We start from the raw sequence: 25,558 nt of genomic DNA, 5'->3' as shown, positions 1-25,558 counted from the left end.
ACCTTCGTTCTGCCTTTCCTGTTTCCACTAAACACAGGGCTCCCTCTCCTATTTTAGTCAAATCCCCCCACGCTCCCTGCGTATCCTGCCTTTCCTATTCCAGTCATTTAAAGGTAGTGATGACAGTCTTACGTAACAGGGCTGAGCCGATTTGAGTATTAACAACCAATCACAACTGTTGCCTGAAAACCCCGATAAGACTCCTAAAATGGATGTCTCTCCAACCAGTGCTACACAATGAAACACTTACACACACCAGCCCCATTAACATGACCATGTCCATAATGACAGTTACACACACACACACAGAAAAAGTGTGTTCAAAAGACACCCAGCAGAGTTTAAACATTTAAGTTATTATATTTTATTACAAAAGTACAGTGAGCAATTCTTCATCCACAACAGGTGTGTGTGTTAGAAGTCATCCTGGTTGCTCCTAGTGTCTCGTAGGTGTGTGAGTGATGCCAGGACCTTCTCTGTCGGTCTCCTCCCTAGCTGCTTCCCCCCTCTGGTCCTTACACTCACCGTGCCACCCACACACTCCTTCTCACCTACCACTGGACACACACACACACACACACACACAGAAATAAACAATTATTGAATCAATATGTTTACAAGCTGTGTCAGTTTATTTTGAATCTACAGTAATCTAATCCATGTTCACCCACGCACTCTTACCAAATATGTAGTTGTACTGGGCCAGCTGTGCAGAGCGGATTTTCTTATTTAAGGTGGCACCATGGTCATCATCCGCGTCAGCCATGAAGCCGGCCTCGCGGAACTGTCGGACCACCTTAACAAGAGCAAAACACACATCACTCACAGTGGTGGTAGAGGAGACAGGAACCAGGCTACGGTAGAATAACAGATAGGAGGGCACCTTTTAAAATCCACCCTGAGGGCCGAGACACTTGTGGCTGTATTACCTGGCTATGTATCATCATGACAGACCCCAGATCAGCAGTGTTGATAGATTCTCCTCCCCTGGGGCTACATGCGCATTACATACAGGAGGATGTATTGGCAATGTTGTGACTGGCAGGCTTTTTACAAGACAAGTCAAGACAGAAACAGGAGCCGTGTCCTGATAAAGGCCTCAGAAACATTACATGTCTATATTCCATGTTATCTCCTGTGTCTGGTCTTACCTGCTGCTGGCTCATTAATCATGTGGCAGATGGAACTTGTAGAATATATTGACATGTGAGTAGTGGCATGTACGTACCTACCTTTGTTTCATTGTTGGTTCCCATGTGTTAAATAAATGAAAACCTGATCACAAAATTAACCTCAAATCAAGTCCCTTTCAGAGTCATGATGAACCGTGTATGGGTAGTGTTGGATTAGCCTTCGACCTCTGGAGTCATTGAGGGGTACAGCTTTTGATGTGTGCTGAGTCATGTTGTGTTTGGTCGCGTGTGTGAGTGTATGGAGGGGGGGTTTGAATTCAGCCTGCAGTACAAGGGCCATGTGTATAATGTGTCTCAGAGCAGGAGTGCTGATCTATGACCAGGTTCCTCCTTTCCATGTAATCTTAAGAATTGAGATCCAAAATGCAAAACTGACCCTAAATTAGCACTCCTACTCTGAGACACTTGATACATATGGCCCCAGATCTGATATTTTGAGTCCTGACCTGTTGCGCATACGACTCACTACCTCCCCCTACAGGAATAATCATGACCTGCGCTGGAGACAACCACAGAGGCCTGAAAGAGACCGAAAGGAAAGAGAAATGTGGGTAACCAAAGCGGTATCATTTTAGATTTATCAAATCACAGACATAGAAACAGACACACTTCTCACCATTTCCCCGAAAAATTCTCAGCCAATATAGCGATCATGCGTTCCAGTGATCCCAGAACAGCTCTGTGGACCATCACTGGCCTGTGGGTCTCTCCATCCCCCCTGAGAGCGAGAGATAGGGTGAAAGAGAGCAAGGGAGAGAGAGGGTGAGGGAAGAGAGAAAGATGTGGTGAGAAAGGGGTAGGGGAGAGGAGATCACTTCAGTCTTAAAGCTACAATAACAAAGCAGACACCCCACCTCTGAAGGGATAAGCCTGGAGAACCACTGAAATTCAGAGCTATGGATGCAAGGACTGACCATCCATGATATCAACGTGTTTAACCTTGTTATGAGGCTATACAGTGTTTATTTATGTTGTTTACAAACATTGTCCAGTGTCTGTTCTTTTGCCTAGTCTGAGATCATGCTTTTTCTTCGCAACTCTGCCTAGAAAGCCACCATCCCAGAGTCTCCTCTTCCCTGCTGACGTTGAGACTGGTGTTTTGCAGGTACTATTTAATGAAACTGTCAGTTGAGGACTTGTGAGGCGTCTGTTTCTTAAACTAGACACTAATGTACTTGTCCTTTTGCGCCGGGACCTCCCACTCCTCTTTCTATTCTGGTTAGAGCCAGTTTGTGCTGTACTGTGAAGAGAGTAGTACACAGCGTTGTACGAGATCTTCAGTTTCTCACATGGAACAGTCTTCATTTCTCAGAACATGAATAGACTGACGAGTTTTAATAAGAAAGTTCTTTGTTTCTGGCCATAATCGAACCCACAAATGCTGATAATCCAGATACTCAACTAGTCTAAAGAAGGCCAGTTTTATTGTTTCTTTAAATCTGCACAACAGTTTTCAGCTGCTCTAACATACTTGCAAAAGGGTTTTCTAATGATCAATTAGCCTTTTCAAATTATAAACTTGGATTAGCTAACACAACGTGCCATTGGAACACAGGAGGGATGGTTGCTGATAATGGGCCTCTGTACACCTATGTAGACATTCCATTATTTATTTTTTAAATGAGCCGTTTCCAACTACAATAGTCATTTACAACATTAGCTATCTCTACACCCCATTTCTGATCAATTTGTTGTTATTTTATGGACAAACTGATTTTGTCTTAGAAATATCCTTGTTTTTGTAATTGACCTCAAACTTTTGAACGGTAGTGTGTGTGTATGTATATGTATGTACAGTTGAAGTTGGAAGTTTACATACACCTTAGCCAAATACATTTAAACTAATTTTTCACAATTCCTGACATTTAATCCAAGTAAAAATTCCCTGTCTTAGGTCAGTTAGGATGACCACTTTATTTTAAGAAAATGTGAAATGTCAGAATAATAGTAGAGAATAATTTTTCAGCTTTTATTTCTTTCATCACATTCCCAGTGGGTCAAAAGTTCACATACACTCATAGTTGGTAGCATTGCCTTTAAATTGTTGAACTTGGGTCAAACGTTTCAGGTAGCCTTCCACAAGCTTTCCACAATAAGTTGGGTGAATTTTGGCCCATTCCTCCTGACAGAGCTGGTGTAACTGAGTCAGGTTTGTAGGCCTCCTTGCTCGCACATGCTTTTTCAGTTCTGCCCACAAATTTTCTATAGAATTTAGGTCAGAGCTTCGTGATGGCCACTCCAATGCCTTGACTTTGTTGTCATTAAGCCATTTTGCCACAACGTTGGAAGTATGCTTGGGGTCATTGTCCATTTGGAAGACCCATTTGCGACCAAGCTTTAACTTCCTGACTGATGTCTTGAGATGTTGCTTCAATATATCCGCATAATTTGCCATCCTCATGATGCCATCTATATTGTGAAGTGCACCAGTCCCTCCTGCAGCAAAGTATCCCCACAACATGATGCTGCCATCCCGTGCTTCACAGGTTGGAATGGTGTTCTTCGGCTTGCAAGCCTCTCCCTTATTCCTCAAAACATAATGATGGTCATTATGGCCAAGCAGTTCTATTTTTGTTTTATCAGACCAGAGGATATTTCTCCAAAAAGTACGACATTTGTCCCCATGTGCAGTTGCAAACCGTAGTCTGGCTTTTTTTTATGGCGGTTTTGGAGCAGTGGCTTCTTCCTTGCTGAGCGGCTTTTCAGGTTGTCGATATAGGACTAATTTTACTGTGGATATAAACACTTTTGTACCCGTTTCCTCAAGCATCTTCACAAGGTCCTTTGCTGTTGTTCTGGGATTGATTTGCACTTTTCGCACCAAGTATGTTCATCTCTAGGAGACAGAACTCGCCTCCTTCCTGAGCAGTATGACAGCTGTGTGGTCCCATGGTGTTTATACTTGCGTATGTACAGATGAACGTGGTACCTTCAGGCATTTGGAAATTGCTCCCAAGGATAAATCAGACTTGTGGAGGTAAATAAAAAAAACAACACATTCTGAGTTCTTAGCTGATTTCATTTGATTTTCCCATGATGTCAAGTAATGAGGCACTGAGTTTGAAGGTGGGCCTTGAAATATATCCACAGGTGCACCTCCAATTGACTCAAATGATTTCAATCAGAAGCTTCTAAAGCCATGCCATCATTTTCTGGAATTTTCCAAGCTGTTTAAAGGCACAGTCAACTTAATGTATGTAAACGTCTGTCCCAATGGATACAGTGAATTATAAGTGAAATAATCTATCTGTAAACAATTGTTGGAAAAATGACTTGTGTCGTGCACAAAGTAGATGTCCTAACCGACATGCCAGAACTATAGTTTGTTAAACAACTTCTTAGGGCTGCAATCCCGTTAACGGGATTGATATGACAACAGCCAGTGAAAGTGCAGGGCGCCAGATTCAAACAGAAATCTCAGAATTACAATTCCTCAAACATACATGTATGTATTTTATACCGTTTTAAAGGTAATCTTGTTGTTAATCTCACCGGTGTCCGATTTCAAATAGGCTTTACAGCGAAAGCACCACAAATGATTATGTTAGGTCACCGCTAAGGTCACAGAAGAATTCAGCCATTTTTCCAGCCAAAGAGAGGAGTCACAAAAAGATACAATTAATCACTAACCTTTGATGATCTTCATCAGATGACTCATAGGACTTCATGTTACACAATACATATATATGTTTTGTTCGATAAAGTGCATATTTATATATTTTTTTTAATTCAGTATACATTGGCGCGTTACATTCACTAGTTCCAAAAACATCCGGTGATATTGCAGAGAGCCACATCATTTTACAGAAATACTCATTATAAATGTCGATGAAAATACAATTGTTAGACATGGAAATATAGATACACTTCTCCTTAATGCAACTGCTGTGTCAGATTTTTTTCTAACTTTACGGAAAAAGCAAACCATGCAGTATTCTGAGTACAGCTTTCAGACAACAAAGCAGCCAAAAAGATATCCGCCATATTGGGTAGTCAACATTAGTCATAAATAGCATTATAAATATTTACTTTCCTTTGATGACCTTCATCAGAATGCACTCCAAGGAATCCCAGTTCCACATTAAATGTTTGATTTAGTTCGATAATGTACATCATTTATGTCCAAAGAGCTACTTTGTTAGCACGTTTGGTAAACAAATCCAAAGTCATGAAGCGCATTCCCTAGTTGCAGACGAAATGTCAAAAAGTTCCGTTACTGTCCGTAGAAACATGTCAAACGATGTATGGAATCAATCTTTAGGATGTTAACATAAAACTTCAATAATATTCCAACCGGAGAATTCCTATGTCTGTAGAAAAGCAATGGAACGAGAGCTAACTCTCTCGTGACCGTGCCTCAGAGCATGTGGCAATCTGCCAGACACCTGGCTCAAACAGCCCTTATGAGCCCCCACTTCACAGTAGAATCCTTAAATACGTTTCTAAAGACAGTTGACATCTAGTGGAAGCCTTAGAAGTGCAACATAACCAATATCCCACTGTGTATTCAATAGGGGCTGGGTTGAAAATCGACCAACCTCAGATTTCCCACTTCCGGTTTGGATTTCTTCTCAGGTTTTTGCCTGCCATACGAGTTCTGTTATACTCACAGACATCATTCAATGGATTTTTGTTTTAGATTCTGTCTCTCACAGTTGAAGTGTACCTATGATAAAGATTAGACCTCTACATACTTTGTAAGTAGGAAAACCTGCTAAATCGGCAGTGTATCAAATACTTGTTCTCCCCACTGTACGTAGAAACACTCGGCAAAAAAAGAAACGTCCTCTCACTGTCAACTGCGTTTATTTTCAGCAAACTTAACATGTGTACATATTTGTATGAACATAAGATTCAACAACTGAGACAAACTGAACAAGTTCCACAGACATGTGAGTAACAGAAATGGAATAATGTGTCCCTGAACAAAGGTGCATCTGCAGTGCATCTCCTCCTCATGGACTGTACCAGATTTGCCAGTTCTTGCTGTGAGATGTTACCCCACTCCTACACAAAGGCACCTGCAAGTTCCCAGACATTTCTGGGGGGGAATGGCCCTAGTCGCGAATCCGACCATCACCCCTGGTGAGACAAAACCGCAACTCGTCAGTGAAGAGCACTTTTTGCCAGTCCTGTCTGGTCCAGCAACAGTGGGTTTGTGCCCAAAGGCGGTGTTGTTGCCGGTGTTGTCTGTTGAGGACCTGCCTTACAACAGGCCTACAAGCCCTCAGTCCAGCCTCTCTCAGCCTATTGCGGACAGTCTGAGCACTGATGGAGGGATTGTGCACTCCTGGTGTAACTTGGGCAGTTGTTGTTGCCATCCTGTACCTGTCCCGCAGGTGTGATGTTCAGATGTACTGATCCTGTGCAGGTGTTGTTACACGTGGTCTGCCACCGCAAGGACTAACAGCTGTCCGTCCTGTCTCCCTGTAGCACTGTCTTAGGCGTCTCACAGTACGGACATTGCAATTTATTGCCCTGGCCACATCTGCAGTCATGCCTCCTTGCAGAATGCCTAAGGCACATTCACACAGATGAGCAGGGACCCTGGGCAGCTTTCTTTTGGGGTTTTTCAGAGTCAGTAGCAAGGCCTCTTTAGTGTGCTAAGTTTTCATAACTGTGACCTTAATTGCTTACCGCCTGTAAGCTGTTAGTGTCTTATTGACCGTTCCACAGGTGCATGTTCATTAATTGTTTACGGTTTATTTAAAAAGCATGGGAAAGTGTTTAACCTCTCTGAACCACCCATACCAGATCCGGGTTTGAATTCGACAACATACGGTGTTTGCCACAAATAGTCATATTAAACATTCCTGAAAATACAAGTGTCTCAAATGCTTCAAAAGCCTAGAATCTTGCTAATCCAACTGCGTTGTCTGATTTTAAAATGTATTTATTGCAAAAGAATACGCTGTGATTATCTGAGCACAGACCCCCATATCAAACTACTTGTTCAACCAGCACTTGCGTAACAAAATCACAGATCGCATTGAAATAAATCGTTTACCTTTAAGATCTTGCTCTGTTTGCAATCCAAAGGCTCATTGTTACACAATGAATGGTCTTTTGTTCGGTTAAATCCATTTTTTATAGCCTAACGCAAAACATTTTGTGAACGCTTATCTCGTTGAATTTCGTGTCATTCAATTTTCGACGAAACATCCGACGTAAATACACAGACTATACCTGACTTTATCCAGTCATGTTTGGTTTCCTTGCAATCAACTGTTTGTTTGTAACACAACCAAACTTGATGGGTCATTTTGCGGAACGTATTGACCCGAAAAAAACGATTGGAAGACAACAAGTGACGAGCTCATTGTGCACCAATTATATGACCACTGTCTCGTTGACTGACTGTATTTTAACCCAATGACCACTGAACGTCTTGAAATCTAGCTCGGTAAATAGCCAATGAGCTGAGGTAAGCGGCAATATGCAATGGTTGTGTGTTGGAAGACCAACCCATGTCGTAAACTCAGGCGTAAAGAGAGTCATTCGCTATTGAAGTTTTAGTCCGGAAGGAGCTACGCATTTTACGCACAGCGTTGTTTTGGTAAACGAGCAGATTCAGCTGTTTATATATCAATCAGTATGGCGACTAAGTCAGGGAAAGCTAAATCTAAGTCTAGATATAGAGATGTACACACTATTTTAGAAGAAATTGATCGGAAAAGTGAGACAGATTGTTGTAGGACGATTCATTTAGCGATTCCCAAGTAGAGGAATATTCGGGAATATTTTTTGAAGGGAGAGGACAGTTCCTGTGTATAATCTGTAACGTGCCTGCAGAAAAGGAACAATGTCACCGTTTTGGACTGGTAAGTTCTTCTCATGCTAATGCAGTTGTTTGAAATTAATAATATAAAATATTATTTGTTAAATTAAATAGCCTATTTGAGGCTGTTGAGGGGAGGGCAGGCCCACAACAATGGCCAAAGTGAAATGGAAACAGTAGATCTAGCTGGTCTGTTATAATATAATAGAGACAGTAGATGTAGCAGGTCTATAATAATATATTCAACCTTATGTTCCCTGTACTCATATATATCTGTTTATTATACCTCAGCAGCACAATATTGTGTAGAGCTTTGGCGAAGTGGGTGATGTTATATCCTTCCTGTTTGGCCCTGTCCGGGGGTCTCATCGGATTGGGCCACAGTGTCCCCTGACCCCTCCTGTCTCAGCCTCCAGTATTTATGCTACAGTAGTTTATGCGTCGGGGGGCTAGGGTCAGTTTGTTATATCTGGAGTACTTCTTCTGTCTTATCCGGTGTCCTGTGTGAATTTAAGTATGCTCTCTCTAATTATCTCTTTCTCTCTCTCTGAGGACCTGAGCCCTAGGACCATGCGTCAGGACTATCTGGCATGATGACTCCTTGCTGTCCCCAGTCCACCTGGCCTTGCTGCTGTTCCAGTTTCAACTGTTCTGCCTGTGGCTATGGAACCCTAAACTGTTCATATTTACTCTAGAGGTGCTGACTTGTTGCACCCTCTACAACTACTGTGATTATTATTATTTGACCCTGTTGGTCATCTATGAACGTTTGAAAATCTCTGCCATGTTCTGTTATAATCTCCACCCGGCACAGCCAGAAGAGGACTGGCCACCCCTCATAGCCTGGTTCCTCTCTAGGTTTCTTCCTAGGTTTTGGCCTTTCTAGGGATTTTTTCCTAGCCACCGTGCTTCTACACCTGCATTGCTTGCTGTTTTGGATTTTAGGCTGGGTTTCTGAGATATTAGCTGATGTATGAAGGGCTATATAAATACATTTGATTTGATAGAGGACTGAGGGTCTTCCAAATATTGAAAGTGTGTAAATAGTTACCCATGTTATATTGTAAATGTATATATTTTTTTCTTCATATCTCTTTCCCCATTTGGGGGGGGGGGGGGGGGGCATTTTGTATATAGTTATTTGTTTCAAAATGTTTACCTTCACCAATTTGGCCACTTGGGTACATTTGGGCTACTTGTGTGGGACACCTGGGTGACTTCATGATAAATGTCATGTAGCACACTCATTTTGGAAGTTATCCTTCTGAAACTTTGCACAAGTACTGTTGCCCTCTTATATTTTTCACTGAAATTGTCCACATCATCCTATCTGAATGTTTGTTTTATCTTGTTCATTTTAAAGATGATGATACAACAATAAAAAGAAACAACGTTATTATGTGTTATATTCTCCTACATTCAATTCACATTTAGGGGGGGTGGGGTAGCTATAAGAGGTTAAACCCTTTACAATGAAGATCTGTGAAGTTATTCTGATTTTTACTAATTATCTTTGACAGACAGGATCCTGAAAAAGGGATGTTTCTTTTTTTGCAGAGATTATTATATAATATATATATTTTATAAAATTATAAATGATAAATTAAGTCCAAAATTAAGTCCAAAAATGGATGCAACAATTTAGGATTCTAGCTTTAAATTCACTCAGTCTAATAACGTTGCCAGCCATGTGCAACCCAATTAAATCTACCATTAGTTAAATAAGAGCAGAAGCTGCATCAGGGAACATCCCAGAACACAAAGGTTGAACTGACATAGATGAGTGACTCACCCCACATACTGCAGGTCAAATCTGATTGGTAACTGGAAGTCCAATTGGATGGTGGCACACTGGTGCTGTCGACCAATGGCGTCCTTGATCTGGATGTCAATCTAGGACAATAGGAAGATGTGGGAGTGTGTGAGTGTTAATAACATGACTCTGTTCAGGGCGGGTTGCAGCGTTACAAAACGTTCAGACAGAAGGGTCTTGTGTAACTGACCTTTGGCCCGTAGAACGCTCCATCTCCTGGGTTGAACTGCCAGCGCTCTCCAAACTGCTGCAGACTCCTCTCCAACTGCTGCTCAGAGAGAAAGAGGTAGCGAGAGGTAGAGAGAGAGGAGAGTGGGGGGGAGTGAAAGAGGGAAAGAAAGTGGGAAAGAGAAATGGAAAGAAAGGATCTCATTTCTTCATTGAGTTTCTCCTCTCTGTGTTAATTTCCTGAGCTTTACTCCACAGAGGAAGAGGCAGGGAGCATAAACAGCAGCCACAGAACAGACAGGGTTTTGAGTTCGTTACATCCACATGGCCATATATCAACACTGATTGGATATAGTGGGGCAAAAAAGTATTTAGTCAGCCACCAATTGTGCAAGTTCTCCCACTTAAAAAGATGAGGCCTGTAATTTTCATCATAGGTACACTTCAACTATGACAGACAAAATGAGAAAAAAATCCAGAAAATCACATTGTAGGATTTTTTATGAATTTATTTGCAAATTATGGTGGAAAATAAGTATTTGGTCACCTACAAACAAGCAAGATTTCTGGCTCTCACAGACCTGTAACTTCTTCTTTAAGAGGCTCCTCTGTCCTCCACTCGTTACCTGTATTAATGGCACCTGTTTGAACTTGTTATCAGTATAAAAGACACCTGTCAACAACCTCAAACAGTCACACTCCAAACTCCACTATGTCCAAGACCAAAGAGCTGTCAAAGGACACCAGAAACAAAATTGTAGACCTGCACCAGGCTGGGAAGACTGAATCTGCAATAGGTAAGCAGCTTGGTTTGAAGAAATCAACTGTGGGAGCAATTATTAGGAAATGGAAGACATACAAGACCACTGATAATCTCCCTCGATCTAGGGCTCCACGCAAGATCTCACCCCGTGGGGTCAAAATGATCACAAAAACGGTGAGCAAAAATCCCAGAACCACACGGGGGGACCTAGTGAATGACCTGCAGAGAGCTGGGACCAAAGTAACAAAGCCTACCATCAGTAACACACTACGCTGCCAGGGACTCAAATCCTGCAGTGCCAGACGTGTCCCCCTGCTTAAGCCAGTACATGTCCATTGTCTGTCATAGTTGAAGTGTACCTATGATGAACATTACAGGCCTCATCTTTTTAAGTGGGAGAACTTGCACAATTGGTGGCTGACTGAATACTTTTTTGCCCCACTGTAAGTGTCCATCATTATGATTACAATAGAGGCTATGTGCTGGGATTTATAGACATCACTTGTGGGACAGTAAACACACATTTACACAGCTGGCTCTGTGCGTGTACATCTGTCTGTATGTTGTGTGTGTGTGTGTGTGTGTGTGTGTACCTGCTCAGCATGGTCCCACAGTGCAGGCTCCCCCAGGCAGGGTGTAGGTCGGGTGGAGAGGAGACAGTGGAAGGAGAATCCAAAAACTCGATACACACTCCTCACAAAGTCCAAACACGCTATGATCTCCTCCTCCAACTGACAGAGAGAGAGTGTGTGGGGGGGGTACAGGAAGGGATTGGGGGGGCAGGAGTACAGCCAGAAAAGGAGGACAGCGTGATGGAGACAGAATAGATCATGTAAATGCAATATTGTAAGACAGTATAAATAAACAGATGTGAAACTGGAGAGTCCAGGGCTTTTGGGGTTAAGGGTTAACTTAGAGATGAGTGAGGAGGAACAGTTGATTTATTGACTGTTCCAGTGATTGGATTAGCTAAAGTGGAAAACAAACCTCACAATATCATGTGAATCAGTGTGTGTATAAGCGCAAGTGTGTGTGTGGTTTAATGGGATAAGGGAATCATTGGGAGAGTCAGGGATACAATCACACTTTCTCCCACTGTCTACTGTCCTAGGAATTCCAGGGTGGAAAATGTGAGACAAATATCCAAAAAGGTTCAAATGACAGGAATTGTGTGTGTACCTGCTCAGGAGTGCAGAAGATGTGTGCGTCGTCCTGGCAGAACCTGCGGACCCGTGTGAGACCACCCAGAGCGCCGGACAGCTCGTTCCGATGCAGTGCCCCGAAATCGGCCCAACGCAACGGGAGCTCCCTCCATGACCTTACACGCTGCTCAAACATCAGACTGGAACAGAGAGAGCTGTTATTGAGAAGTCCTGAACAGTGTGTGGGGCAGAGTAAGACAGAATGTAGGGGTGTGTGTGTTCTCACCAGTGTGCAGGACAGTTCATGGGTTTGAGTGCATAGGTGTGTGTGTCACCGGTCACAGTAAACATGTTTTCACTGTAGTGTTCCCAGTGACCCGAACGCTCCCACAGTGCAGTGCTGTATAGAGTAGGGGTCACAACCTCATGGAAGCCACGCCTCCTGTACTCAGTCTGGGGGGGGTGGAGAGAAGGAAGGGAGGAACAGAGGGATGTAACATCTTAATTATTACAGACATATTTATTCTCTGTGCGTGTGTCATCCAGGGTTATTTGGAAAACTGACAGTCACAGTGTAGTAATTGCAGTGATTTCCTGACTACAACAGGAGTGTCCTGAGGTTACCGTCAGGGTAAAGATGTCTGAATGAGCGGCTGTGTGCGTGTGTGCACACGGAAGCGTACTTCGCTGATTGTTGTGGCCATTCTATTCTAAAATCATAAAAAATACCAGGGGTGTTAACAGAACGTGTGTCCTAGACAGGTTAACGGAACCCCCCCCCCCAACATTCCGCTGGAAAGGTGGCACGGGATATTAAAAATATTTTTTTGAAATCCAGTACAGCAAATGAAAGATAAACATCTTGTTAATCTACCCATCATGTCCGATTTTTTTAATGTTTTACAGCGAAAATACATATATTTATGTTAGATCACCAAACCCCCCCCCCCAAAAAACAGCCATTTTTCCCAGCCAAAGATAGTCACAAACGCAGAATTATAGATACAATTAATCACTAACCTTTGATAAATCTTCATCAGATGACAATCATATGACATCATGTTACACAATACATTTATGTTTTGTTCGATAATATGCATATATATATCCAAAAATATCGGTTTACATTGACGCCATGTTCAGAAATGCCTCCAAAATATAAGGAGAAATTCAGAGAGCTGTCAGATAACAGAAATACTCATCATAAACTCTGACGAAAGATACATGTTTTACATATAATTAAAGATACACTAGTTCTTAATGCAACCGCTGTGTCAGATTTTTTTTTAACATTACGAAAAAAGCATACCATGCAATAATCTGAGACGGAGCTCAGAAGTAAATATATTTCTCCGCCATGTTGGAGTCAACAGAAATACGAAATAACATCATAAATATTCCCTCAACTTTGGTGATCTTTCATCAGAATGTAGTGCAAGGAGTCCTAGTTCCACAATAAATGGTTGTTTTGTTCCATAATGTCCATTACTAGTGTTCAATTAGCTGCTTTCGCTACCACGTTTAGCTCACATGCCCAAAAGCTGGCGCTGGTCCAGGCGAACTCGGACAAAAACTTCAAAAAGATATATTCCAGGTCGAATAAACTGGTCAAACTAAGTATAGAATCAATCTTTAGGATGTTCTTTTCATATATATCCAATAACGTTCCAACCGGAGCATTCGTTTTTGTCTACAGTCATGGAACTCATGCGATATCAACAGAGAATTGTGCAACGAGGAAATGGCATTCTGCCAGGCCAGTGAATCATTCCCCTCCCGTTCAGTCAAAATTCACACTAGAGGCTTCATTCCACATTCTACTGAATGAGGACATTTAGCAGAAGGCGTAGGAAGTGCGAACAGATCCATATCTTGTTTGGATGTGAATAGGCGATGACTTCAAATTCGACCAGCCTTCAGAATTTCCACTTCCTGTTTGGAAGATTGCCTGCCCTATGAGTTCTGTTATACTCACAGACATAATTCAAACAGTTTTAGAAACTTCAGAGTGTTTTCTATCCAATAGTAATAATAATATGCATATATTAGCATCTAGGACAGAGTAGGATGCAGTTCACTATGGGCACGCAATTCATCCAAAGTGAAAATGCTGCCCCCTATCCCTAATAAATTCACTCTGGATTTCCATAGTGTGCTCATAGAGCGCTCTGGGCATTCGTCAATTCAGAGTGTTGTCAGATTCTCCATTCACAAATTCAGAGTTTTCCGCTCTAGGAGCTTTCAGAGCACACACTGGACGCCCTGACCGAGGAGTATGGTTGATCGAGCGTTCTGACCTCACAACGGCAGTTAATCACCCAACTGGCTAAAGTTGGCTAACTTGCTAACTACTTCCAGACACAAATGAGAGAACACCTCACTGACCATTTTACTCACCCTAGCAGAGTTGGTTAGGCTGTCTGCATGTTATCCAGAGTGTTGGTGACTAACTGTGCTGCTTGCAACAATTAAATTACTTTTATTTGACAACGTTTTCTGACACCGGTCATAGTCAATGGGGGTTGCGCGTTCGTTAATTCATCAGTTATTCTGCACTCTGGCACACTCAGACGAGAGTAGATTGCCAGAGTGAATTAACTAATGCACCCTAAGTCAACCAAAGCAAAGTTGGTAGAATGTTTGAATTTGGAACGTTTGGCTGATAAGAGTAACAGTGTTGATTTGAAAGTTGTTCCCTTTCCTTGCCGTGGTCATTCTATTCATAAGAATACTTACATTTGAATATGATGATCTCACAATTGAAAAAAGCAACTTTAGAATGTTTGATTGATAGGCACACATGTTGATATGGAACTGTTTTGGTGGTATCAACACCAAGACTAGACGAGGGACTTGTTTCTGCCAGAGCCATATATGAAGATATTTCTGCCAGGCTTTAGAACAGCTGACATGCTAGCTAGCACCTTATTCTTGACATGATGGTGATGTAACAGTACGAATGTCTCTTTTGACAGTTCCCTATGAAGTGACCCGCTGTCAACAAAGAAAACAGTGCAGTGAATTTAAAATACATTTTTACTGATTAGCATTTGGGATAATGTGTATTCAAGTCGGTATTGTGTTTGTGTCAACAAATTGGATCTTCATCGGTTTTGAAAACGATCAGAATTAAACAGCATAATGTGGAAGTGTCAATTATCACGTAGCAACGGCTATAGAGGAGAAAGTGGTGCTCTCGGAACGTTCAGACAGAGACCGCATTGGCCCAACTCTCTAGATACTGTTTCACTCTGGTTTCTGCCATCAAGTTTTCAAAAATGAGCTTCTACATCAACGATTTCACCAGTCTGTAACATGGATGGCACCGAGACATCAGTATCTTCCTGCAAGACCTTCAAATCCCATTATCAATGGTTCGAATCATGGTGTATTCTCACAAAGATTTGGTTCATTGTTGAGTTTGGTGTACTCAACATTCCTTGGTTAGCATGCATTTGGGTACATATAGAACTGGTTTTGTGTGAATTTAGGTCTGGTCCTGACCGAGTTTCTCAGAGATCTTGCAGTGTGAGTGGCACTGGAAGCCCCTAAACATGGCTAGCTGCTGGCATCACAACCAGCACCTGCCTGAGCAGGAGAAAATACATCTGTTTCACAAGCACATGGAGCTGAAGCGCAAGGTGGAGTTCTACAGGAGATTTAGGAGGGGGTTTTACGAGCAGCGTGTGAGCTCAGGGCCCAGTTCTGGATTTGGCCTGTCAGAAAGTGTTTAATGCATAGAAATATAATGAATAGAACTGGACTCCTAATTCAAGTTTATGGTTTGACCATTCTATTTCTATGCATTTAACACTATCCCATAGATGAAATACAGACTGGGACCAGGAGACCAGTGGCATTTTTCTGATGGGGAAACTACAAGCCATTCCAGAGGTGTTGGAGTTGGCAGCAGAGATAGGCTTCCTGTGAATATCTGATCTATTTTGTAGAAGCAGTAGCTAGTAAGATAGAATTGGTAAATATAGTACATTTGTGTGTAAGTTAGTCTATTTTATATCAATAAAAATAAATAATATTTCAAGCACAACAATTGTGATGCGTCTGTGTGCGCGTGTGTTACCTTGATAAAGTCAGCGAGTGTGTTGTAGATGTGAGCTCCTTTAGGCAGGAAGAAGCAGCTTCCAGGACTGACGTCATTAAAGAAGAACAGCTCCTGGTCCTGGAGGCAAAACACACCTCCCCCATATCAGTATACGCTCCATTTGAGACACCGTCGCACTTGCCTCTCAGTTAGCCAAGATGCTAAGCTAGCCTGCTAAAATAGGTTAGTTTGTTAGCAATAGTTTCTACACTACTCCGCTAGCTACAGTAGCGCTGTGGTACCAATGACAACCTGTCTCCAGTTGTTTATATATCTATGCTTATTGGGCCTAGATCTTTTTTCTTCCCGCTCCCCGTCCACCTCACCTTGCCGATGCGTCTGTGGTCTCTCTTCCGTGTCTCCTCCTGTTCCCTCTCCCACTCCTCCCTCTCCCTCTCTCCTGGGAAGGCCACACCCATCACACGCATCACGCCTGACGTGCCAACAGGATTAGTCAACGTTACGGGAGACACCTGAACAGAAAGAGGGGGGACAGACAAGACAGAGTGTGACAGAGAAAGAGAGAGAGTAGCAGAAAAGAGAAATATACTGAACCAAAATATAAAAGGCAACATGTAAAGTGTTGGTCCCATGTTTCATGAGCTGAAATAAAAGATCCCATAACTGTTCCATACGCACAAAAAGCTTATTTCTCTCCATTTTTGTGAACAAATTTGTTTACATCCCTGTTAGTGAGCATTTCTCCTTTGCCAAGATAATCCATCCACCTGACAGGTGTGGCATATCAAGAAGTTGATTAAACAGAATGATCATTACACCGGTGCACCTTGTGCTGTGGTCAATAAAAGGCCACTCTAAAATGTGCGTTGTGTCGCACAACACAATGCCACAGATATCTCAAGTTTTATAGGGAGCGTGCAACTGACATGCTGACTGCAGGAATGTCCACCAGAGCTGTTGCCAGAAAATGTCATGTTAATATCTTTACCATAAGCCGTTGTTTAAGAGAATTTGGCAGTAAGTCCGACCAGTCTCACAACCGCAGACCACATGTATGGTGTCAGGAGGGCGAGTGGTTTGCTGATGTCAATGTGACCAGAGTGCCCCATGGTGACGGTGGGGTTATGGTTTGGGCAGGCATAAGCTACGGATGGACAATTAACACAACTGCATTTTATCGATGGCAATTTTAATGCACAGAGATATCGTGACGAGATCAACTCTATGCGAAGCAGATGTGTCGCACTGCATGAGGCAAATTGTAGTTTAAGGCATCTGTGACCAACAGATGCATATCTGTTTTCCCAGTCATGTGAAAACCATAGATTAGGGTCTGATGGTTTTATTTCAATTGAATGATTTCCTTATATGAACTGTAACTCAGTAAAATCTTTGAAATTGTTGCGTTTATGTTTTTGTTCAGTATATATAGTAAAAATAAAGAAAACCCCTTGAATGAGTAGGTGTCCAATATATATAGCCCCAGTCAAGAGTTGACACACCTACTCATTCAAGGAGTTTTCTTTATTAGTACTATTGTCTACATTGAAGAATAATAGTGAAGACATCACAACAATGAAATAACAAATGGAATCATGTACTAACCAAAATAAAGTGTTAAACAAATCTGAATATATTCTAGATTTTAGATTCTTCAAATTAGCCACCCTTTGCCTTGATGACAGCGTTGCACATACTTGGCATTCTCTCAACCAGCTTCACCAACAGTCTTGAAGGAGTTCCCACATATGCTGAGCACTTGTTGGATGCTTTTTCTTCAATCTGTGGTCCAACTCATCCCAAACCATCTCAATTGGGTTGAGGTCGGGTGATTGTGAAGGCCAGGTCATCTGATGCAGCACTCCATCACTCTCCTTCTTGGTCAAATAGCCCTTACACAGCCTGGAGGTGTGTTTTGGGTCATAGTCCCACTAAGCCCAAACCAGGTGGGCTGGCGTATTGCTGCAGAATGCGGTGGTAGCCATGCTGGTTAAGTGTGCCTTCTAAATAAATCACAGACACTATCACCAGCAAAGCACTCCCACATCATCACACCTCCTCCTCCATGCATCAAGGTGGGAACCACACATGCGGAGATCATCCGTTTACCTAGTCTGCGTCTCACAAAGACACGGCGGTTGGAACCAAAAATCTCAAATTTGAACTCATTAGACCAAATGACAGATTTCCACCAGCCTCATGTCCATTGCTCGTGTTTCTTGACCCAAGCAAATCTCTTCTTCTTATCGGTGTCCTTTAGTAGTGGTTTCTTTGCAGCAATGTGACCATGAATGCCTGATTCACGCAGTCTCCTCTGAACAGTTGATGTTGAGATGTGTCTGTTACTTGAACTTCACAAAGCATTTATTTGGGCTGCAATCTAATGTGCAGTTAACTCTAATGAACTTATCCTCTGCAGCAGAGGTAACTCTGGGTCTTCCATTCCTGTGGCGGTCCTCATGAGTGCCAGTTTCATCATAGAGCTTGATGTTTTTTGCGACTGCACTAATTAAAATGCATTCCAGGTGACTACCTCATGAAGCTGGTTGAGATAATGCCAAGAGTGTGCAAAGCTGTGCAAAGCTGCCATCAAGGCAAAGGGTGGCTACTTTGAAGAATCTCAAACATAGAATATATTTTGATTTGTTTAACACTTTTTTGGTTACTACATGATTACATATGTGTTATTTCATAGTTTTAATGTCTTCACTATTATTCTACAATGTAGAAAATAGTAAAAATAAAGAAAAACACTTGAATGAGTATGTGTTCTAAAACTTTTGACCGGTAGGTAGTGAGTAATATATATATATATATACACATACTTACTACCTACCGGTCAAAAGTTTTAGAAAATGGGGGAAAATGGAACAAAGATGGCTGGGATATATATATATATACATCTTTGTTCCATTTTCCCCTTGGGACAATACAGATTGACAGGATTTGACTTGGTGGGGCTGGAAATTGGTCACTGACAATCACAACATCCTGTGGCTATTGCTCTCCCAGCGTGGAAAGTGGAAATTCCATTCTGACCAGTACAATACCAGTATGGCAATTCCACTTTGAAAGCAAACAGTAGTGCTGAGCGATTAACCAAAATGTTGGTTTTTAGATCAACTACTTGACCAACGTCAGTTCAATTATTTGAATTTGATTTAGTTCATAATTTTTTCTGTGAGCTCAATGTGCAGTTGCTGTAGAGATAAACCAGATCATCAAACCGAAACTGAACAGACCTCAAGCACTAATTGCTCAGCACCAGCAAATAGGTCATTGTTGGCATCACGGGCTACCAAGCTACAGTTCTAATGGTTCTAGGAAAAAAACAAGCAGCGTTTTGTTTCGCTTGTCTTCCATGTGACATGCTGTTCTGACTTGTTAGTCTCCTGTTAGTCTCCAGTGCGTCATTTAACTGGCTAGTGACTGTCAGTAAGGAATTTCCAGTGTGACCTGTGCAGCCCCAGTACACATTAGTATCAGGAAGAGGTCAGAGTTAATGGCAATATTGCATGGTAATGTCACAGCCCATGTTATGAGTTAAACAGTAACCAGGTTTCCATCCAGCCTTTTTAATGCAAGTAAAGTACATGTTGGATAAAAAAAAAAAAATTTAAGTAATGCCAGGCTGGATGGAAACAGCAAACTTTACAAATGTAGACAAAACATGCTAGACAAGATGAGATCTTTTTGTGTGTAAAATTAAAATGGCGGTGGAAATGCTTTTATGCAAAAATATTTATATAAATAACCATCATATCGAAGTAAACTTGGAGTCACGCGATGACAGGTCTGTGTGGTCCTCCCACTACGACACGTCAGGAAAGCATGCAGTTTATTAGAGTACATATGAAATAAGTTATTATGAACGTCAGGGTGGTGAAAAGGCAAGGTGGTGAGCTTAATGCTCCTTTCCAAATACTGTATCAAGGGTCTGATGCTTGGCTGCCTTTTGACAAATAAAAATAATCTCGCTCTTTTGTCCATAATAATCTCATCATGTAGGCTATACCCACACTATGTGCCAGCTGTTGGCTACAACACACATGCCCGGACCAGTGGGAACATTCGCTACATAACTGAACATGGTTTGTGACAAAACCATCAGTAGAAATGAAGACGCGATGGAAACTCATTTTACTGTTGTTTTTTTATCCTGTACATTCAAGTTTTACATCCAGTGTAGTTTAGAAGTCATGAGAAGAAGACAAGAACTGTATATTCCTTACTGAACTGATATGCAGGCAGGTTGACACACACACACATACCTGCAGCATCTTGAAGACCTTGAGGAGACCAGTGTTAGGGAGGAGAGGACCATTGCAGACTCCTATGCTGTCTCCACACCTGACCCACACACGGAACAGGAAGAGATGGACATATCATCCTAGTATACAGTCATTTCTCCTTAAAAACAGACCATGACTGTAGCATTACCATGTGGTGTGTTGTATCAGGCTGTGAGATGTTGAGCAACAAACCTGTAGACTGTGACAGTAGGACCACTCATCTGTTCTTCAATCAACTGGAGTCTCAGAGCATTGTCCTAGATGACAGAACACAGTCAGTTAGTACACGTACACACTAGTGTATCACAGCCACACCCCTTGAATTACAGACATTCCTAGATGACCATTACAGAGGTTAAAGACAACACATGAAAACAGTCAATTCCACAAGCTGCTACAGGTGGGAGCAAAGCAACACACCTACATTCTAGAATACTGTGGGCCATAACCGTAATGCCATCAAATGTCTCATTCTGTACCAACTTCATACATACTTCACCTAATTCAGTAATGTAATGTAATACTATCCCTGCGTCATTACACGACTAACCAAACACTCTAAGCCAAATACATTTAGTGCAGGTAAGGTCCAAAATAGTACTGGTATTGATCCAAATGCCTGTTTCCAACCACAATGGCAATGTCCTAAATGGCACCCTATTCCCTATATAGGGAACTACATAAGAAATAGGATGCCATTGCAGATGCAGCCAATGACAGACAAACAGAGCCAATGACCTCTGACCTGGAAGAGCTCTGTAACTTCCTGCCTGTTCAGCTCCAGTCTGGAGAGAGGAAGCTTCTGGCCAGCGGCCTCCTTACATCTCTCCTCTAGCTCAGCTAGGGACAGGGCACTTGGAGAGAGACCAGGGGTAAGTACTGTTTCTCTGTGTATACAGTGCATTCGGAAAGTATTCTAACCACAACTTTTTCCACATTTTGTTACGTTACAGCCTTATTCTAAAATTGATTCAATAGTCCCCCCCCCCTTCAATCTATACACACAACCCATAATGACAAAGCAGAAACAGGTTTAGACATTTTAGCAAATGTATCCAAAAAAAACCACAAAGAAAACAGAACTATCCCATTTACATGATAGCTCCTCCCAGGAGCTCCGTTAGAGAACAAATGCATCCTTTCTTCCCTCCTTCCTTCAAAGCAGCTTTTCTATCTTAAAGGAGTGTGGTTAGTGGGGTAAAATGTAATGACTAAGTTGCTTTGGATAAAAGCATCTGCAAAATGGCATATATTATATTACAAAGAGAGGGAAATGTCTTACCTGTTCTCCGGGAGGTGGTCACAGTAGAGGCCGGACTCTGACACGCCCTCTCTGCACACATCCACCCCAAACACCCTCTCTAACACCCACCCCACAACACACACTCCTGTCCTCCACACCGCCTGGGGGAGAAAGGGAGAAAATGAAAGAGATGAGCGAGAGGGGATAAGATAGAGAAGAGGTCAACCTCTGCCTCCTCTACATGTATCATATTCTATTGGGTTAGATGAATGAGAATGTCCTTAGTAAGTACCTGTTTGCCCTCTGTGGTGTTGAAGCCTAGCAGCTGTAGTTCACAGTCAGCCTCCAGGGGGCGAAGCAGCTCCCACAGCTCTCCATTCACCCTGCAGACCAGAGCACCTTTCACACTGCAGACAGAGTGTTGGAGGGTTAGAGACAATGTCAATATGTTTGCTTACACCTATCCAATTTCACCTAATTCCAATCTGAAAGCAAAGAGATGGGACACCTATGTGTCCCAGGGACTGAGAAAGGCCTGTAGGATTCTGCAGGGAGTTACTCAGGCTGCATTTAGACAGGCAGCCCAATTCTGATATTTTTTGACCAATCAGATCAGCTCTGAAAACAACCTGATCTGATGAATCAAAATACCAATTAGTGGGAAAAATAAGAGAATTGGGCTGCCTGTCTAAACACGGCACGTGTTCTGAGGGATAAACTGTGCTTGAATTGGACAGAAGCTCAATGGAGCAGAGTACCAGCACCTCAACATTTCTACTGCTTGAGTTCCTGCACCTTTTATAAAATATTATCTCAAAAGTATTTCAGTGTTCCTTTACCTAAATATAAAACAGTACCGGCACTCAAAATAAGTATCAGCACCTATTGAATTGAAGTCAAGCACTGGGGATAACCCTTCCCTGACTTTTGGGATTCTGAATAATACATTATAAAAACACACACACAATGTCTGAGAGGCTAACCATGCGTTCTGAGCGATGATTGAGGGCGTGGTCACGCCTGTGGTGCCATTCACCGTCCTGCCATCAGCCAATTGGACGCTGAAGGCCTGTTTCGTGGCGCCGCTTGTCCTCTGCTGTCCCTGTCTCTCTCTGAGAGACTCAAAGACCCGCACGCGCTCAGACAAAGCAGGGGATGCCTGTATCTAAAAAGGCAGGGGGGAAGAAATTAGGAAAGAAGAGAGCACAGGGTCAATATGAACAACAGGGATCATACTATTACCATGTAATCGTTTTAAATCAAATATTTGCACAATATGGCATTCATAACAAAACGTATGGTATTATGATCATACATACATTAGTAGTTGCATTATGATCATACATACATTAGTAGTTGCATATTTCAAAGACAGAGAGAAAGGACCCAATAATAAGTTTAATTGAGAACTGTCCCCTCCCAACACTCCTAAAAAAAATGTGTAACCTTGTGGTCACACAGACACAAATAACATGACAGTTTACAGCGCAGTCTTGTTTGGCCGTCAGAACACTCTCAGGGCTATTCATAGATCCATCCAATGGTTTGTCAGAGGACACGCCCACACCTATGTACCTGAGCGGTCATAGGACAATGCTACACCACTGATTTGGAGAAGGCTGGCTACACAACCCAATGATACTGTACTCAGCAGGCCAGTACAGCTACATTTCATAACAGAAAACGGTTTAATAAGGTTGCACACCTTGCTAAAGCGCCTCTGACAGTGAAGTACTGCCCGAACTGACGGCCGACAGACGGGAAACCGTAACATCACGGTCACGAGCATCCTTAATCCACCGGTTTCACCGAACACTTTCCACAATCATAACATTTCACACTCGTTGTCCCTTACACTGCAAGCGGCCATAATACCGGAAGAATGAAGTAGATGGTGAAGAAAAGTGATTGGCCAGCAAGGGAAGAGGGCGGAAACTTGACGGTGGCAAGTGCGCGCACGTTGGTGAGCGTCAACAATGAAAGCGCGCTCACCGTTCATTTATATACCTCAGTGGCGCCCACTAATCAGTACTTAACATTCGGATAGATCACTTTCAGGTACACGAGACTAACTTCACAGCATTAATCTAAAACCAACTATCCATGAAAATGACCTGAATCCATTTAACATAGGTATGCTCAATTCCTACATTTGGTCAAATTACGCCCAAGATCAAGAGTGGAGCGTTCAAGAAACTCATCTCAATATGAGAAGATCACTGCATCTGTGCAGCGCCTGAAGAGAATTGATCAACGGTGAGGCAACCGGGTTGGTCCCTGTGAGAGCCAGCAAGTAACACACATCCATTCATTGATTGGCCGCATGAAGAGAGAGGAACAGAGCAGAGAATATTGTAGCTCAGAGCACCGTTATTAGGCTATTACACGCGCATAGCTCAAAAGTACTCGCCTCTGACGCGGGGCAGAAATTAGGCTACTTTCAACAGACTTCTGGAAGGAATAGTATGAATAGCCTCGTTTACATTGTTTTAATAAATAAAGTAGAATATAAAAGTAGCATATAACTAGGATTAGTTTGAGAAGCCTTGCCACCTCAATTCGTACAGTCAAGACACCAGTAACGAGCGCATGGGTATGATCTTGATATGATCAATAGGGTTTCGTTATTTCTTTCCACATAAGGTATATTGGTTCAAAGCTCATATTGGTTGTAGACGTCTTTGTGTATAAGTTAAGACATACCTTGGTCATTTTATTTTACCGATATACACGTAAATATGGTTTCATTTATTCTACATAAATGTAAATAACTTAAGTAAAATATACTTCAAAAGAGTTACATAGTGTTGATGTACTAACAAACGTCAATATGATTTTAGAGAAAAGGGGGATTTGCAAGTGACGCAGACTGGCTCCTATAAGAAAAAATATTGAAAGAACGCTTGGGGGCGCTAGAGTAAATTAACTGGGGATTTAGGACCACCTGTAAAGTGTCACTGAAAATACACTGAAATGGGTAGGTCCCTGGGTAGAATGCCCTAGTGGGTGGGACCTTGGATCTTCTCCTCAAATACATTTGAGGAGGGTGAGAAGATAGGACACAAGGAATCACAAAAATACAAATTGAGTTAAAGCCTTAGAAATCAGGTTGCCCCAAATACTGATTCCAAAATCTCATTAGGGGTAAAACGCCAAAATTATATTAGATCAGTGTCTAGGGGCAATGTCCTTCTCATTGGCTACTACCTGAAATATGGACCATTATGAAGCACAATTAAATACTTGTTCACCATCAATGTCTCTCACTTGGAACCCCACCACCACACAGATATGAGACGTGTGTACTCTCATAAGGTGAAACCTATTTATGTTTGTATGAAGAGCATCTCAATGGCTCTCATTGCATCCTTTCCTTCATCTACACTGATCTGAATGAAGGAAACCGGTGAAATAAATACTTTTAGCACACTTGCCCCACATTGCTTCCACCTATCTGGTCTTATCAGAACAGTATATGAAGGTGATGAGAGGAAGCCACTGAGATGTGGTAATATTACAATATGATCTCAACTGCCTTTCATTAAATGGGATAGGGGTAATACATTTAAAGTACTGTGCAGTGACTGCACTGAATATTGGGTGGGTGGGTTACAGACTCAACGCCAGACCGTCAACTGTGCGTCATACATGCAGTGGACTGGTTTGGGAGGAACTATGGATGTGACAGCAAAGACATGTGGACTAGAGCTCTGTGCAAGGATGTGAGCTACACAACCAAGAAAATCAGTGTCAATCAAAAAAGTTAAATGCAGATGGGTGGGGTAGATGCTGTTGGATGGAATCACGTGTGTGTGTGTGTGTGTATGTGTGTGTGTGCGCATAGAAAACAATAAAAATGGTAACCCACTTCTGGGTTAGGATCTTCAGACTCAATAATATAACTTAACTCACAATGGGTGTAATAGCATGGCAGTGACTACCTCACTCAACCAGAGGAGGCTGGTGAATGGAGGATAACTCATAATAATGGATGGAATGATATAAAAACACATGGAAAACCAGGTGTTTGATACCACTCAATTTATTCCATTCCAGCCATTACTATGAGCCCGTCCTCCCCATCTGAAGTGCCACCAGCCACC

General features: G+C 42.2%; 1 protein-coding gene across 2 annotated transcripts; it reads right to left on the bottom strand.

The window, feature by feature from the left end:
* Positions 1 to 348: 348 nt before the first annotated feature.
* LOC115125284 (threonine--tRNA ligase 1, cytoplasmic-like) lies at positions 349 to 23,352 on the bottom strand. Of its 2 annotated transcripts, XM_065007175.1 has the most exons (18): positions 23,161 to 23,349; positions 22,439 to 22,620; positions 21,748 to 21,862; positions 21,495 to 21,616; positions 20,958 to 21,066; positions 20,405 to 20,469; positions 20,192 to 20,270; positions 16,286 to 16,432; positions 15,939 to 16,037; positions 12,144 to 12,310; positions 11,895 to 12,057; positions 11,309 to 11,446; positions 9,975 to 10,052; positions 9,764 to 9,864; positions 1,810 to 1,911; positions 1,640 to 1,712; positions 682 to 796; positions 349 to 557 (listed from the first exon to the last, which is right to left on the bottom strand). In XM_065007175.1, the coding sequence occupies exons 1-18, from the start codon at positions 23,242 to 23,244 to the stop codon at positions 415 to 417; spliced, it is 2,082 nt and encodes a 693-aa protein (XP_064863247.1). In that variant the 5' UTR covers positions 23,245 to 23,349; the 3' UTR covers positions 349 to 414. The 2 variants fall into 2 exon arrangements, with proteins under 2 accessions (XP_064863247.1, XP_064863248.1); XM_065007176.1 differs by lacking the exon at positions 1,640 to 1,712 and having other exon boundaries at positions 468 to 557; positions 23,161 to 23,352.
* Positions 23,353 to 25,558: the final 2,206 nt, after the last annotated feature.

This window comes from Oncorhynchus nerka, linkage group LG3, assembly GCF_034236695.1.
Source record: "Oncorhynchus nerka isolate Pitt River linkage group LG3, Oner_Uvic_2.0, whole genome shotgun sequence".
NCBI classification, from domain to species: Eukaryota; Metazoa; Chordata; class Actinopteri; order Salmoniformes; family Salmonidae; genus Oncorhynchus; species Oncorhynchus nerka.
Note: the sequence above shows the minus strand (reverse complement) of the source record. Positions and strands in the feature narration are given on the sequence as shown.